General features: G+C 44.2%; 1 protein-coding gene across 6 annotated transcripts in view; it reads left to right on the top strand.

Annotated features, from left to right (window-relative positions):
- The window catches only part of efr3a (EFR3 homolog A (S. cerevisiae)), a 110,747-nt gene extending 93,209 nt beyond the window's left edge, over nucleotides 1–17,538 (top strand). For 4 of the 6 annotated variants that reach the window (XM_086273427.1, XM_086273426.1, XM_086273425.1 and 1 more), the window contains 10 exons: nucleotides 1,074–1,235; nucleotides 3,760–3,891; nucleotides 4,108–4,175; nucleotides 4,805–4,932; nucleotides 5,789–5,839; nucleotides 9,409–9,494; nucleotides 9,573–9,621; nucleotides 10,012–10,115; nucleotides 10,217–10,266; nucleotides 11,258–17,538. In XM_086273427.1, coding sequence (XP_086129553.1) covers nucleotides 1,074–1,235; nucleotides 3,760–3,891; nucleotides 4,108–4,175; nucleotides 4,805–4,932; nucleotides 5,789–5,839; nucleotides 9,409–9,494; nucleotides 9,573–9,621; nucleotides 10,012–10,115; nucleotides 10,217–10,266; nucleotides 11,258–11,363 — 936 coding nt within the window. In that variant the 3' untranslated portion in view covers nucleotides 11,364–17,538. The remainder of the gene's footprint in view (nucleotides 1–1,073; nucleotides 1,236–3,759; nucleotides 3,892–4,107; nucleotides 4,176–4,804; nucleotides 4,933–5,788; nucleotides 5,840–9,408; nucleotides 9,495–9,572; nucleotides 9,622–10,011; nucleotides 10,116–10,216; nucleotides 10,267–11,257) is intronic. The other 2 variants (XM_086273428.1, XM_086273430.1) reach the window with 1 other exon arrangement.
- The last annotated feature ends 41 nt before the right edge of the window (nucleotides 17,539–17,579 follow it).

Here is a 17,579-nt window from a genome sequence, read left to right as displayed (position 1 = left end):
CAGTCCTGTTTCCTCTCGTGTACAGGGGTAGAAGAGCTTCTCTGTCTCGTAGGAAGTGAAGGCCAGTCGGTTTCAGAGATTTCAGTTCGCTGTGCCCTGCCTGTGATACGTCCTCCCTCTTCCAGGAGACATGATTTATGTCTTGGTTTTGCACCAAGACAGTCCAAGGGGGGATTATCGCTTGAAGATTTATAATAGTGCACAAAGTCTACTTTCTTGGTCATGTTATCTGTGCTCCTTAGCTGTGTGCTAGCTTGCTCATCGCCATTGTTTTGAGTCAAAGGCAAGGTTGTTTCATTTCCACACAGTCCATTTACCTCCACGTTTACTTCTAAGCGATGAATTTTTGTCTCCAGTGCTGCAATCGTCTGCAGGAGGCTGTGGTAGTCATCTGTGGAGAGGGAAGGCATCTTGTTGCTAGTTAGCCTAGCGGTTAGCACCTTTCTAGGCTATTGAGGCTGCTCGGTGCCTAGACACTGTAATCAGGCTTCAGCTGTGTCTAGGCCACAGACACACGGAGCGCTGAGGATAAGGTAACTATAAAAATGTTGCTGTTTCTGTTAAGAACACTTTAGTCCTAATGATCTATAAGTGTCCAGAAGCTATCGCAGGTAAGCTCATACGGAAAAAAGGGAAAAAATAAAAATAAAAATCGGTAAAAATCAATAAAAGAAGAAAAGCATTTAGAGAGCAAAGAGATGAAGCGTCCACACTCACAAAGGGGGAGGAGTACTAAACTCAATTTACCTGATGGTCCAGAGTCAGCGTCTCCTGCTGACTGTGTGGGTGACGCAGCCTGAGTCATGTGACTCTGTTGTCATCCACATCAGTGAGTCTGCACTGGAGAACATGGACCATCATTAAAGTGAACCCACATGCTGCAGTTTACATTTACCCCACACTGCCACTAAAACTCCCCACATATCGTTTAATCCGCCACTGAAAATAGTCCCCGACACCTCCGCTGTTTCCTTATGTTAAACATGTTAAAGGTACTTTTTTTAAACAGCTCTCATATTTCTGTCCTCCTCTTTGTTTCTGTCTTTGCTTCTGGTTCTGCGTCGTCCCTGAAGCACGGCCAGCAGCTCTACCGTCACATCTATCTGGGCTGCAAAGAGGAAGATAACGTCCACAAAAACTTTGAGCTGCTCTTCACCACCCTCGCCATTCTGACCATCGAGCTGGCCAATGAGGAAGTGGTCATCGACCTCATTCGACTCGCCATCGCGCTGCAGGTAAAACCGATGAATTCACATCTGAAGTTTCTGTTTTTAGTCAAAGCGAAGACAAAAAGCAGTTTCCTCTGTTTGGTTGTGTTTGGAAGCTCAGTCAGAATAATCTCATCATAAGTAGATTTTCTGGCTCTTTCTGTCACATTTACAGTTTCAATTAAACTTTACATCCATAATTCCCAGAGTTAAGTATCTGAAATCTAAAAATAGTCTGCACCCATCTGTAAACTCTCGATTTCAACACACTCAGGAGAAAGGTGAGGGATTTTCTTCTGTTTCTGATTTGTTCTGATCTCGTGTCGCAGCCTCACTGAGCTCGATTCCTCATTAACAGCTTCCATGACTGTGGCTGTATCTCACCTCTCTCCACACAGATGTGAAGATCTGTGATATTTCTCAGATCAGAGATTACATATAGTCAGAAGGTTTTTTCCATCTGTAGCACTTTATATTCAGGACGTCTGTGTCTCTGTGCAGAGATCAGAACAGGACAGAGAGGTTGCAAAGCGGCTTGCAGCCAACGAGCTGAGGCTAAAATAAGTTTTAAAAAAGTGCATCTGAACATCTGATTTGTCATAAGGATGTGTCAAAGCGTGTCAGATGGGAATTTTAATCTAAATAATGTTTGTTTAACACTTTTCATTTATTTTTACCGTCTCTGCATCACCACAGACACCCAAAGAACCACGTGACAGCAGAGATATGGTGGTCAGAGTTTTTAAGATCAGATCTGACTGATGACATGTACTTTATGTTCTGGTGACCACTGAAATGAGTTAAGATGCCTGCAGTGATGGTGTGTGTTCGTAGAAGGCAGTAACAGAGTGACACAGTCCCCAAACATTCACTCAGATATAATGTAAAAACGTAGCTTATTATAACTTGAATACCGTAAAATTAGACGAGTCATGAGTGTGCAGTGTTTCCAGGTCACCGGTATCAGGTGATAGTGGAAACGTTTTATCGGCGAGGAGATCAAGTCGTCTGTTGAAGCTGTGGTGCTGTCAGTGCCGAGGTGTGGAGTAAACATCCTCAGTTACATCCCTGTTTGGAGGGTTTGTGTTTAACCTCGTGTTTAACCAGCTCTTCACGCTCCACATTATGGTGCTTCAGTCTAAAGCACCCTCGATGTGATTATGCTATATTTTTGGTGTCAGGTGTCATATTTAAGTGGCTGATGAGTAGCTGTGCTGTCATTTGCCTTTATGTCATTAGACCGTGAGAACCCACGCAGCTCCAATAAAACCTCCTGGAAGTGCAAGAGAGGTGCGATGGAAATGTGCACGCTCGCACCAACACACATAAAAGACACGCACATGCACACACACACGTGCAGCTTCAGTTTGTTTGTGCATCACGCTGAGATCTTATCGTTTCCAAATGTCACAGCACTGTAGACATGATGTTTGTGCACGCACACACACTCTGAGTGCTGTGTTTACCTTCGTTTAATTCAGGGAACGTTTGAGACATAGAAGTATTAAAAAAAGACTGTTTAGTTTCTTTCTCATGCAGTTTCAGACAGGAAGTGCTTCATAGCACAAATTCATGGGGACGCATTTCTGTCACGTTTCCCTTCAGTCTGGTTTCTGTCACGTGTCTGTTTCACAGTCGCCTTGAGAAAAGTTGGCGAGTGTTTACAGACAAGTCGGCATTTTTCATGCAATTTACTGGCCACCACTGCAATCTGCTAGTAACCAAACCAGTCCCAAGGTTTCCAGTGCAGCATCCTATACCAGTCTGTAACCATTCTACACTCATGACCAGCTCCTGCAATCACTCGCCAGACAATTTTAGTGCTAAAGTGTTTGCGTTTAATTTAAAGGCCACTGGGGGGCGATACTGGCGGTTGGAAAAAGACTCCAGTCTTCTAGACATCGATGGTAAAACGTTCCTCCAGCCTGACCTCTGTAAACACTTTGAGTTTATGGTTTCAAGCCAACGACTGCGGCTTCAGTCAAATCTGATCGTCACATCTTGAGTTTCAAGATCGAGCACTTAACCCGGTCTTGTGTCAATTTTCAGAGAATCTGATGTAAAATAGTTTATGAGTATACTGAACCAAAGCAACCACACATCTGCGCTGGTCCTCTTAGCTCGAGTGAAGCCAGATATTTGTTTCCAGCTTCTCCACTTAGATAGTATTTTGCTTTTTATTGGCATTATTACTGTAATATTCTTTGGTAGATTTGGTTGAAGCTAAAACAAAGTCGCACTCAGTGCGTCACAGACATGTGGCACAGTGTATTTAGTCTGCCTTGTTTGCTGTGTCACCTCAGGGTCGTTACCTTGACAACAACCTTTTTACTGACGGTGTGTGAAAATAGAAGATACGTGTTCGTGTGACCTTAGAGAAACGCTGCTGCATGCTATAACCCTGCACACAGATTAAAGGGGAAGTAAACCTCAACTCCTGTGAGGGTGTACCGAGTGTATGCGGGGAGTTCTGATGCTTCTACGACCAGAAACTGAAGCCGAGCTGCTGGTTTGTCCTCGCTAACACAGTTTTTGCAACTGGTTTGTGCAGGAAATGGCTCTTAACAACGAAGAGAACCTGCCCATGTTTATCCGCTGCGGCATCATGGCGTTGGTGGCCGCGTACCTCAACTTCCTGAGTCAGATGATTGCCAACCCGCCCTTCTGCCAGCACGTCAGCAAGGTGACTCCTCCCTGACCTTACTGAGGATCAGAGCAGCTGGCTCTCATTTCCACTTTTTGTTTTTACTGCCATTTGTTGCAGAAAATACAAAAATATGATTTATTCAGTATGCTGATGATGCACCGCCGTTTTCTGCCTGTTAGCTGTTTCTTCTTGTTTACGTCTTTCTTATTTGTAAATAGTGTAACATCATATAATCAGCTGTTCTCTGTGCAGGTTATTGAGTTGAGGAACATGGATGCTCCTTACCTCCTCCCAGAGCACATCTTCAGAGACAAGTGTCCGTAAGTGCAGATTACAGCCTGAATTTGTTTCATGAGAAATAATCCAATGGCTCGGGTTAGAAAAAGGCTGTGAAGCCTCATTATTTTCTAATAAACAGAGCAGTAATGAGTGTGGCAGCTGAAGCTTAAAAAGTCTGAAAGTTTACGAGAAACAAACTCAGGAGTGAAGGAACCGTGCTGCTTCACTTTTCAAGGTTGCAGATAAATTCACATATTCAACTTCTGGGATCAATAACTCATAAAAAAATATTATTAGAACAACAGCAGCATGTCTTTGCATCGACAGATGTAAGACTGACAAACAGCTACTCGCTTCAGTTCAGTTTTATTTATACAGCACCAAATCACAACAGCAGTCACCTCGACGCTACCAGCTGCTTTTCATTTAAGCGATTTGTGCTCCGACTGGGACAAACCGAGTTTGTCTCTGTGCAGCCAGCTGTGAGATGCATGTGCAGGGACCCCGATATGAACTTGTACAGAGTTGAATTACAGATGAGAACAAATGTGACCTTTTTGCAGCGTCGCTCTGAGAAGTAAAGCCGTGCTGTGCGTTGACTAAAAACACGCTTTCTTCTGAGGTTTTTCCTCAGGAAGTTTATTTTTGTGTCTTGCGTCTTTTCTTCCAGGCTTCCTGAATCTTTGGACAAAGAGGACAGCCAGCTGTACTTCCAGACGGCCGACATGGCCGAGTGTTTGGCCGGGCCGGGGTACAACGCCGAGCGCCTCTCCATCCCCTACGTTCCTCAGGTCACAGGTACGACAGTCCAGCCTCCGTTAGGACGGGGAACTTCATGTTTCTATTTCTTCTTATCTAAGAAAACTGCTGCTCTGATAACTTTTTTTTTTCTTCCCTCATTGGTTGATTCATACCTTTTTAATCTCATACCTGTTGAGCAGCCTTTTGTCCTATTTCATGGTTTCTCAGATATCAGAGACGCTTTCTGAGAAAATGTGCCTGAACTGATTCTCGGAGCATCTAAAATATTTCCTTTTGATGGAAAAGTGTAGCTGTAAAAATCCACTGAATTAGACGATGGTCACATTATGCTGTTATCTCTTAAAGAGGAAATATGATAAAAGTGATACAAGTAACAAGTTAGAAGGAAAGTCAAGAGTTGAAAAGGTTGTAAAAAGTCAGATTAAAGGATTTAAGGCGCTCGCTGTCTGCTGCTGCGCTGTGTGCTGTATGTTTTATTTCCCTGCTTTTCATACTCACCGTGCCCTCAGAACTGTTTGAAGCTTTGTCGGATTAAGAGCTTAAGGAGTGTTCAGTGAAGAGAAAATAAAGTTTCACCAACTCTGTGTGCGATCAGCTTTATTAGTCCGACGGCTGTCGCCGTCTCCGTAATTTAAAGGTTTGTTTCAGCTCAGAACAACGTGAACCTCTGCAGGAGTTCACACACACAACTTTCTTTAAAAGCACTTCTTCAAAATGTTGCTTGACTTCAACCTTGAAGTCTGCCCACGTCCAAAAAAGGCTCAGGAATAGTTCGTACTTCACGTGCTCTTCCTTTGACCTCGTGTAGATAGAACGAGCGGGAGGAGAAAACTGATAATTGTCTAACAAGCTTTTGTTTTCTTCCCTCTGTCATGCTTTCATGTCCCTTCAGTTCTTTACACAGTAGGAAAAATCCTCCACAGGTGCAAGCAGACGTCCAGAGGTAACCAAGGCAACCCTGTGCAGGCGTGTAGAGATGTGTTGTCACCTGGTGTAGCTGGGTTTAGATCAGCTGACACATTATTTGTGCAAAACCAAAGGCTTCACTTTGCAAAGTTGGGTGAATGGAAACTCGTCACGCTTCAGACGAGGAGGCGCAACAATGAAGTTCTTCCTTTGAATCGCTCCGATTCTCAGAAGTTCGTCTTCTATGATCGTCCCACGTTTCCCACTCATCTGTCTTCTTTGATCTTATTGGTCTTTGGCCTTTGAAATGGCGACTCCGACCATGGGGACCAGGTCTGCGAGCACTCGGTGGTGCATGAAGACGACGATAAAACTACAGTAAGACAAAGTCTGCCATCAGTCTATAACTGAAAAGGCTCTTTCACAAGAACTGTTGCTGTCTCCAAACACCAAAATTTCTTGCAATCAGCAATCAAAAAAGTTCAGTGTAATCAATGCAAACCCCAGTTTTTGATTGCACACCGCTTTCAGTGTTTGACGGCTTCTTTCTGACCTTGAAGTCTCCGAGTTGAGCTGTCAGTGTAAGCAGGTCTCCACACTCGCTGTGGACCCCGAGATCCACGTCTTTCACGCACACTTCTCAAAATCTCAGGATTGGATCACTTTGTTAGTACAAAAGTCAGATCCAGTGAAAACTCTCGCAGGTCTGATGCAGCCTCCTCCTGTTAGCTTCTTCTGCACTGCTGACTCACCCGGTGGACTCGGCAGAGAAGGAGAGCGAGGCTGCTGCTGTGGAGAGGAGCAGTGTGGACACATTTCTACTGTGTCGCTAAAGCGGCTCGAAAACAGGCCGAAGTAAAGCAGCAAAATGCTGCGTTGGCAACAGTAAGCTTGATAACGGCTGCTCTGGGCAAGAGGTCAGACGGGGTGAGGTGGCTTTAGATCCGCACGGTGACAATTTCATTAAGGCGCAATTTACTTATCAACCCCAGAAGCACAAGTGATAACAGCATCGGTATAAAAGCAGCGTCTGAAAGGCCCCCCAGGAGGAGAGGGAGGGATCAGCTCGCACAGACTGTCCTTTCATGGCGCGAGGAGCCGCGGATCAGCACCTGGTGCTGACGTGATGTCACAGCGCCGAGCGGCGTCTGCGCGCTGACGAGTTTACCCGACATACAAAGTGAAGCCTCGAACTTGTGTTTAAAAAACATACAAGAAAAAGAAATATCTTTATAAGTTGGGGGTTAAATTTAAATTTGAAAAGAATTTCAGAGATTTTCTTCATGATCTTTATTTTTCTTTAGTCTCAGACTGTTTTATTTATTTATTTTAATTTGTTTAATTATTTTAGAAGATTTTTTGTCAGCTTTTTTTTTAATTTCAAAGATTTTTTTTTTTGTTTTTTCCCTAATTTGTAAAATCTCAGAATATTTCTTCTTCTTTTTTTATCATTAAAATTTTCCCTGAAGTTCACAGTTTTTCCGCAGGATCTTTTTTTTTTGAGTTAATAATAATAATAGCACACCCTTACATTTTTAAATACTGCGAGTATGAAAGGACCCGGGGTTTTGAGCTGTGACGGTGAAGCATCAGAGTCTGCAGGAGCTCTCGCTCTGCTCGCTCTGCTGCTGCTGTCGTCTCAGCTGAACGTGTAGAAGAACAAATATCAGGGTCTCAAACTCAAAAGAGCTGTGGGCCGCCGCTGGCACCGTCATCTCATGTGACCACTTTACTGTTCATGCAGTGCAAAAAACAACAAGCAAACAAGAAAACACCCACAAATATTTCCAAAAATGTAGTGTTGTGTTTGTTTTTTAAAATGTCTCACTCTTAACTGAAGCCTTTCATTGAACTACCAAACAAACACAAGCTGCAGACAAACACGTGTGCCCGTGTGGCCCCCGGGCCGCGAGTTTGAGACCCGTGGTGTGAACAGTTTAAGTGTTTTTCACACTGAGCAGAGACCAAACCTTGAATTCATGACAGCATTTTGACGCCTGCAGAGAAACTCGCCCTGACCTTTAAACTGCTGAGCAGCTGTAGATGCGTCGTTGAGGTGCTTCGTTGTTTCAGAGCTCGATGTTGTGTAGCTGTAGATTTTCCCACCATGTGATTTGGTAACTCTGTGAAATGTTTTGCCTGCATTGCTCGTGGACCTGTTGCGGTGAGTACACGTGCTGCCACGTCTGTGTAGAGCAGTTTACCCGTAGTGCACTTAGATTGTTTACATGTGTGGAGCTTCTGTCTGCAGTGTTAACAGAAAACAAACTTTTCATGTAGGGTGTTATTAATGACATGAAGAAGTTAATCATCATGAAGCAGTTAGAGCTCAGAGAGGAGAGTGGGTGGGTTCAAACTCCTAATAAGGACAAACCAGTGCAGACCTGTTGGACTCCACCAGGCAGCCTGGTTTTATGGACCAGAACCAGCTTCGTCCAAGCTGTGCAAGGTTTCCAGCTCAGTTTGGTGGCCTCAGGATCGCCAGGTGGAGCAGTTTGCAGCTGAGGGTGAAGCTGTGGGTGGATGGGCTTTGTCTTAGAGATGGAGGTCGATCATTCAGAGGGGTCTTGGCCTCCACATTGAAGGGAGGCGGTTCAAGCATGTGACTAGGACGCCTCCCAGGTGAGCTGTTTCAGGCATGTCTAACTGAGAGGAGGCCCCGAGGCCAGACCCAGGACAGGACTCCTGAGAGACTGTGCCTCTTGGCTGGCTTGGGAACACCTTCGGGGAGGATCTGGACCAGATGGATGGAAGAGAATGAGGGACGGATGCTGCACAAGTTTGCAGGTTGATCCTCGATCATGAATCACAGCATCTCTTTAATTCCGGCTGCGCTTCAGTAAGATTAAATTCATTCAGACTGTAAATGTGGTGAGTGGGACCTTAAATCAGTGCATGAGGCCTTTAAGAGGGAATCTGATCTCTTGAAGTCCGGCAGGACCGGGCTGCATTCAGGCTCAGGTGGTCAAAGTTTTTGGAGACCGTGGCTTCCTGTCACGTCGGCTCAGTTCTATGTGTTTCATCACCGTGTGAACAAAATCTTAAAGCTCCAGCGGATCAGCCGCGATCAGATCGTTTTCCTCATTAACGCCCGCAGGACGGCTGCTGAGTCAGGCCTCTGCAAAGTTCACAGCAGAGGTCGTCGTGCGATTGTAAAGAGCTGCTTTCTGTCGCTTTTCACGTCTCGGCTGATCCGCTACCTTTCTGACCTTATCAGATGACCTCACAGCTCAGACAGTAGCTGCCCTTCTGTGGTCCTTATTTTCCCCTCTGCTGGCGATGAATACACAAGTGCTCGAGGTGCGTTTGTCCCCCGGGGACGAGTTTATCCCCGCGGGATCAGGCGGATTTGTTCCTCGTTGTATTGAAGTGGAGAAAAAAGATGGAGTTTGGTGTGCGGGAGCAGAGATGTCACCGCTGTTGTCAAGGACGCGCAGATTACAGGAGCTACCTGGGTTTCAGTAATATGACAGCTTCAGTAAGCAGTTTGATTATTCTGAAATCGTTCTGCTGGAAAGAAACAACTTTTACTTTTACGTGACACTAAAGTTAGAAATGTTTGTGGCTTTTTAAAGCATTATGTGGTGTGAATCTGTCATCCTGAAGGTGAAGAACGTCTGTCCAGGAGGCCGAGTTTCGTGGACACCGTCTCCCTCCAAGTGGACATCATTTCCAACAGCCTTCCAGAAAAGGTCTGAGTAATCTTCTTTAAAGCAGCGTGTGGTCCTGGAGGGAAACATGAGGTCACGTTTGTGTTTTTGTGTCCACAGTCGCAGCTGGCTGAGGAGATCACGTTTGAGACCCTGAAGAAGGCCATCGGTAAGAACGCGGTGACTTCCTGCTGTTCCTCATGTTGACTCTGGGTTACTTTGTCCACCAGGCAGCCATCTTCACCAACACCTCTGGGCTCTAATGTGTTCAGTTATTGATAAAAATGATCTAAATGAACTTTTAATTTCAGTGAGCAGCAGAAAAAAGCAGCAAATCTGATGAAACCACTTAAAGTTTGCAGATTTAGCCTCAAAATAAGTTTTCAAAAGCTCTGATTTTATGACGTTTCAGTGAAATTTTCACCATTAAAAATATTTTTTAACCAGCAACGTAAAAGGACGAGAAGCTCGTCTCGCGGAGAAGAAAGAGCGCTCACAAACCACCACGTAGTTAAGTCTCTGTTATTAAAGCAGCTCTGTGTTTGCGGTTTGTTTTCAGACACCACCGGTTTGGAGGAGCAGGAGAGGGCGAAGAGGCGGCAGGTGATGGAGAAGTTCCAGAAAGCGCCGTTCGAGGAGATCGCCGCCCACTGCGAATCCAAGGTTATTAAAAAAAAAAAAAAAAAGAGCCAGAAATCAGAAAATAATAAACTGTCAGCGCATCAGAAAAAACACCCAAATAAACTCCTGCTCACTTCTTCCAGGCAAACATGCTGCACGACCGGCTCGCACAAATCTTTGAACTCACAATCAGGTGAGTCTGTTATGCAAGTTTTCTAATTTAAATATATGAATTTAGATAAAAGTTCTTGGTGTGGTGACATTTACACCACATTAGAAAAGCTTAGGCGTGACACTAAAAGTCAAAGAAACCCAGAACACCTGGCTGATCTCTGGCTGATCTCCCGTCGAGCTCGTCCCCTCGGCTCTGCTGCCAGCGTCCCGTCACGTTCTGTCCTCACTGCTAAAGCTGCGTCTGTGATTTCACCACCGTGGCTGAGACGCCCTGAAGCCTCAATCACCCGCCGTCACCACAGTGTTCTCCTCAACAAACAGATGTTTGATTATTTTTGGCCCAGATGTGGCTCCAGGTGAGTGTGGCTGCCTGAGCCCAGCCGCAGGTTCACCTGATCTGCACCAGGCTTCAGGTGTGTCGAGATATTTGGAGCGAATGTGGCTCATGATAAAACACGACCCAGTGTTTTTAGGCTTAGCTGTGTTCGTCTGACATGTTCTCACTTCTTTTTTGATTGCATCGTCACATGAACACTATAACAGTCTGTTTGCAGCACATGAACGAGTACGACGCCTGCAAATAACGTGCACATTTCCTCATAGTCATGCTTACATTGCTAACACGGCGTTCTGGAACGGTTTGAGTTTTCTTTGAGTTGCGGGTCGTTCCCCTCAGTACTGGCCGCCTGTTGAAAGGATTTTTTAGAGGAAATGAAATGCTCCTTCAGTCATTACCTGCTGTGTAGTTCTCCTGAGTCACAGCACTGTGAGCGTGATTAGACCCGGCTGTGTGCGTTAGCTGAGACGTGCACGTACGTGTGGGCAGGACTGTCGGAGCGCTGGAGGCAGTGCACAGGTGCACACGGAGACGACTTTGAAAGGGACAACAGCCTAATAATCAGGTTAATCAGGTGGTTTTTGCTTCCTAAAGGTTACATTTGTGCACGTCTGCCAAACCAAAACCAGTTTTTCCTTCTAATTTAACATCTTGTTTCACGCCCCGTCACCAGGCCTCCTCCCAGCCCGTCCGGAGTGGTTTCCATCTCAGCGGGACACACCCAGCATCAGTCCGTCCCCGTCTACGAGATGAAGTTTCCAGACCTGTGTGTCTACTGAACGCACACATCCACAAACCAGCTCACACGCAACATTGAAAATGCACAGAAAGAACAACACACTCACATCTGCACTCCAGTCTCCTCTGTTCAGGTGGCCGGGATGCCGTCAGGGACGAAGTTTAAATCCTGTTTCCCGACTTGACTCAAACCTGCTTTAATCCACGCTGCTCTGATTGGTTACACTTTGTTTCCTGACTCGCGTCCCTGAAGCCAAACTGAACTTTTGAGTCACCAAGAACAAAAAACAACAAGAAAACCCATAAACTGCTTCCACTCTGAGGTTTTAGTGTATTTCTGCTGAATCAGACGTTGCTTCTCTGTTCCAGTCCAGCCAAAGCTTCACTCCTTGTACATACGCTCTTAAAAAAGCAGCGTGAGGCTCACAAACGCAGCTCCTGCCTCCTAACAACTATCTGTCTCTTGTCAGTAGCCGTCGGTGCCGTCACTGATTAGTAGGAATGTGCAATATACATATATATATATATCTATATTAGCCGTCAGCTATGAAAACTGAAATTACCTAAGTGGTGGTAGAAAGCAGTTTAGTTTCAGGCTCGCTGCTCCTCAGCTCTTCGCTCTAATCTTCAGTCTTTGCTGTTTAAGATAAAAGTGTGTCACAAATGACTCCAACAACCAGCTGAGTTCTTATAAATAAATTCAATGACAGCAATACTCGAACTGCTAGGCAGCGACACTCTAAAGCTGAAGAGTCGACGTTTGGACGAGTAGAAATGGGCTCGCTCGTGTTTGGTGATGACGTGATTGTTTCTGAGAGGCGTGAGTCTGTAAGAGGAAGGTCAAGAGGAGTGTTCATGTCCATCAGCTCCCACCTGAGACTCTATAAAAGATGGACATAGTCAGTGTGGTGTCAATTTAGTGGGGAGCTTTGACATTGGATTACCAAATGGTGGAACTAAGACTGTATACTCCACTAGTACTACTAGTACAGTAGCCACAGGTGGACAAAATCCGAGACATCAGCGTCTGGTTTTGAGCTCCACATTTGGAGCCTCAGTGTTGAGGTTTTCGATGATGTCATAATGTAGTCACATGATCAGAGCAACCATGTCTCCTGTATCCAGATGAATTATCAAAAAAACATTTTTTTTAGGATGTAGTCATGTTTATTTCTGCTGAAAGCTTCAACACGAGAGTCTGAGGACTGTCTCACTGCTGGAGTCGCCCTCAGGTGGCCGTGAAAGGAACTGCAGTCTTTGGTGCTTCCATATTGGCAGCTTAATGTTACAGTAATGAGGACGTGATTTATAAAATGAAACTACAATCTGAGCTCAGTGTTTACTGACGTCTAAACGCAAGAAGGCCTTTGGGTCTTATTGTCAAAGAGTTCAAACCTTTCAGATATGGAAGCTACATCCATCTTTAATATACAGTCTGTGGCTTTGACGATGGTCCTTAGAGAAGTTGTTGTAAAGTTTGTGTAAAGTTCTTGTGGCGGGGCTGATGATTTTAGAAAGGACTCTAAACTTCCTCTATTAAAAATTTGGGGTTAATATTCTCAGAGATTGCAGTGAAAATATCACAAAAAAATACAAATGTAGCATCTTTTAAAGAGTTGAAGTTTATTCCTCAAGTATGAAGCAGTGCAGTTATGATCACAGTTACGGGCCTGTGTGTAAGTAAAATTAAAGCTACGCGCTCTTTGTTTGTAATATTTCCTGATATGAGGGGGAGCTGCAGGCAGCGTGTTGGCTGCAGATGAATCTGATCCAGCTCCTTGACTTTGCGCTGTAGTCCCTGCGCACGCCTGCTTTCCATGAAAGAATCAGCCGCCTCACAGCTTTGTTGGCAGCCTTAAAAAAAACAAAAAAACAAAGCTGTTTCATTGCCAAACACAGAAGTTTGATTTTAAAACGTCTCAATCTAAAAAGGCTGTTGTTCGTATCCCGTGAGGAGCCATATGGTGGAGCTTTTCATTCCAAAACGAAGCAACCGGCAGCATCAAAGTTAACCTCCCCGCTGAACGCATTAATATTAATATCCATCCTCAGCCCCGGCGATACAAAGCACTGACATTTTGGAGGATTTAATCATCCTTGCATTTTCAACAGTTATCACAGGGCCGTGATTTATTTCCAAAACAGGTTACAGGAGGCGCTCTGGGAACGAGCTGTGATCTGTAATAGCAGGTGGTTATCAGTGTTTTCCTCTGATCTGAGCTCAGCGTGGGAAGAAAATCCCTCCAGTTGGAGGAAGATACCTGCTGCCTCTGTTTGGTGCGAGCAGCTGTTGGAGGCTGAAGGTCGGCGCTTCCTTTCACTCAGAGCTGATTGGTGTGTTCGGCTCGTCGGCGAAGGAGAAATGAGTTTCTCGAGCGCTGGTTGTGTTTCTGAATGAGAGATGCTGGCTAAGCTGGAAGTCTGTGTTTGGCATCACCAACACGAGCCTCACAAATCTGAGAAACTTTGTTAGTAAATGTGTGTTTTTCAGCATCGGGTCGAGGCCAAGCAGTTTGTGAATGTTTGATCTGGATACGTGACAAGTGGTGCGACTGTCCCGATCACATCGCAGCGTCACATCTGTACAGTTGAGCCCGTGCAGCTGTTTGGACGTGGATGCTTTAATGTGCAAGGCCAGGGTCACGAAAGCTGCAGGACATGAAGCAGAAGAAATTCAGAAATGAAACGTTGGCTGCTCACGGAAAGTCGACATAAATACTGATGCCAAATTTTTAGGGATTCTTTTTCTTCTTTGCTTATATTGTAATTTTTTTGTATTGAATATTGCAGAACGTTGCGTTGTGATCCCGTCGTTATGGTGAATTACTCTATACTCCACTTCCTCTGTGGAGCCAGCAAAGCTACAACAAAAACAAAAATTTCAATTGATTTCCCATCAGTTCTTCTTCTGCAGATGGAATTTTAAAGCTTCTCAGGTGTGCTCGGGTACCTTCTTGTTTTTTTAAACATGGTCAGTGACCCAGGTCTGGGGTAGTGTCCACTTTAACATTCGGGTGTGCCAAACAGACTAACTTTAAAAGTTAGAGCAACTTATTATAGAATTTCGACTGCCAGTGGAGGTGGAGAAAAGAAGCTGATTGGCACATGATGTCAAACAATGTTACCTAGGTGGTTGCCTAGGGAACCTGATAGCCACAAGTAACCAGCTGTCACCATGGGCAACAAAGCGATGCACTGATGGTTGGATTGTGTGTCTGGGTACAAACTTACTACAGGCTTTTAAAAGTTCCCGACCAGCATCAAGGTGATAAACGTGACCCTTACCTTGCACATCAAAGCAGTCCCACTTTACTTTCCTTTACCTTCACGGTTGCTGACCGTTCATCTTCTCCGATTGCCGCTTATGTATCGATAACCAGCAACAGGGTGGGTTTGACCTCTTAACATCCATCGGGCACCAGCGACCCGGTCAGGGTTTTGTTGTAGCCAAACGCCAAAAAGGCACATTTTTGAGAAATTGAAAGGTCTTAAGGTCTTTAACCAAACCCTAACCGGATATAATCCAGTGGCTGTTTGGAGGTGAAATCTTCTGTTCTATAAGTATTACATGTCTAATCATTGTACTGTGTGAAACGTAGGTTACAGAGGACTTTTTACTGGAAACGATGAGCAGAGCAGCCTGAACAAGCGAAAAGTCTCTTGCTGGTTTTTTTTTCTGTGCAAATCTACGCAACATAATGTCTTAGCTTTAAACTCTCGTGCTTTAACATCGTAGAATCATAGCTTTTAAAAAACATGCATTATATGAACTAACTGCATGGCTCTTTAACTTCAGTCATCGTCGTTGACCCTCCGAGGGACGGGACTGGGATCAAAGGCTGAAACTAAATCTAAACGAGCTCTTTAACAGCCGGATCCTGAAGTTGGGCTTTAGAGAAAAGTCGGGTTTAGATGTGGCTGGAATACATGATATCTTCCTCTCATGAATGTGTCGTCGCAGCAGCATATATATACATATATATCATATATTTTTGTACATTTTATGCATCACGTATCATTACATTGTTGCCTAGCAGAGATTTTAGAGGTTGGGAGATTTCTTCTAAGACGAGGACAAAATGCTGAATTCTTTATACTCGTGTACTTTTTTGTTGTTTACCTCGATGGTTCAGGTTTCAGCGGGATGTTGCAGTGTGGGGGAGATGGTCTCGTTTTTATTTTTTCAACTGTAGATTCTATTATACCATTTCAAAAATAATGAAAAATGAATGAATATTATATGTAGAGCCAGATGTTGGTTATTTTTGGATAAAGGAGTAAATCAGTGCAATCTGCTAATGTTAAGATCCAGATTTATTTTTCTCTAAGTGGCGGCTCAGGCTCAACCTTCAGACCTGAAACTCTCAGATGGTCTCGGTTGAAGAATCGGCTCCAGATTCACTAAAATCATTTAAAATTGGGTCCACAATAGTCGGAAAACTGTATTCCCATATGTGACCACGTTCCTGACTATGCTTACAAGTTCCTCCTACGTTTGAAGACCATCTCTTGGTGTTCTTCTCCTGGAAAACTCCTGTAATCTGCATAAGCCTCAAACGTTGGTTTTTCTGTTAATCAAGATTTCCGGTTGTCCCAATTCCACCTTCAATTTGCCAAAGGTCAGATGAATGTCCTACAAGAATTATACTGGGAAAAAAGTCCTCTGCTTTTCCCAGATTTAGTCAGAAGAAGCACGAAAAGATGGGTGGGGGTTGCAAAGCGGCTTGCAGATGCTGCTTCAGCCTGTAGGCTGGTTCAGTGGACCAGTTCAGGAGCTCGGCATCGTGTCTGAATTAATGCTAAACTTATTGACAGGAAATAACGGCTACAAGGGATCGTAGCCAAGCGCTTGACATTAATTCCGACTTTTAATTTTGATTCAACGGCACCAGCATTTCCACAGATTACTTTAAAACTCGTATCTCAGTCAAATCCGATGTTCACTGGAATTAAACGCTCACGGATCAGATTGGAAGTTTGTTTTTTCGTATACACGTTCATCGGTAGCGATATCAGTAAAGCCGTCTAAACCTCCATGAAGACGTTACAGGACATAACTAAACGATCGTGTTTGTGGGAGGAGCTCACGTTCAGACGGGTTTTGTGAATCTGGATCTGAGTCTGTGTTTCTGAGCCGAAACGTTTAAGACCGGCTGATGTGAAGTCTGTAAATGATGTCGGAGCAGTCGGTCTGCGAACGAGCCGCTCTGCTACTTTTGATAAATGTTCAACCGATTCAGCTCAAGCAATCATTCAAATAGTACCAGCTGATGTATTAATGAACTTTAAAGTAAAAATGCTGAACAGTTAATAACCGTTACGGTAAAATATGATGTTGTGTTTGCACTTTGATCACTGTGTACCTGGTACTATAGCAGAAATAAATCGGCACCGATGTGTGTTTGGTACAAACAGATCTTAGAAGTATTTTTGATGAAATGATCTCTGTGGAGCTGTGAAAAGTTTCCCTCCTGATTGGTGATCTGAGTCCTAAAACTAAGACAAAAGAAGAGAGCAGAATATTCACATGAACTCTTCACCTTTCAAGATGGATTTTTTTCCAGCTGTAAAATGTCAAGAACAAAAAAAAAAAAGCTTCCGATGTTCTTTTTTATGTTTCTGATGCATTTTTGTGCCAGTTTTAGAGATTAAAGGCGTCGCGTCCGTGTTCACAGTGACAAACTTGCTATAGCTCGGCTTTGTTTCAATCACACTGATGGTTTTAACCACTAGATGGCGCTGAGGCTCCCGCTGCTGCTTCACGCGTTTTGGTGCATTTCTTTCAACTTTTCATCTCAATGACAAAACTACAGCTACGTGACCTCAGCTGCTTCTGGAGCCTCAAGTGGACATAAGAGGAACTGCACTTTTCCCAAACCTGGATTTGCTGTTTGCACAAAGCTCCAGTGAGTCAGGAAGTATCTGAGTTTAGATTATCTTGTCACGTTTGATTAATTTGGTCTTAGAAATTCAAAGGGACTTCCTGAAACATCTCAGTTCCCAATCACGTGGAACAGAGAAAAGCAGGAAACGTAAGAAGCTGGAAGAAGTTTCATGTTTTATTTTCCATTTTGATTCATCGACTGAGCAAAAGCATAAAGCGTTCAGTGCACATTATTTCTGTGAAGCTCGGCAGCAGCAGAGCCTCAGCGCTTCATTACAAAGCCTCTATTGAAATAGAAAAATGTGCATTGAGATTAAAGTGTTTCTATCAAAGCTGTTGAGTTGTTGTGTCTTTATTACTGTCGGCTCTCTGA

This window comes from Aulonocara sp. 'chitande type north' Nkhata Bay, linkage group LG18 (assembly GCF_057382095.1).
Source record: "Aulonocara sp. 'chitande type north' Nkhata Bay isolate Kocher_YH1m ecotype deep benthic linkage group LG18, A_spYH_male_GT1.1, whole genome shotgun sequence".
Taxonomy (NCBI): Eukaryota; Metazoa; Chordata; class Actinopteri; order Cichliformes; family Cichlidae; genus Aulonocara; species Aulonocara sp. 'chitande type north' Nkhata Bay.
This window is presented reverse-complemented; position numbering and strand designations above follow the sequence as displayed.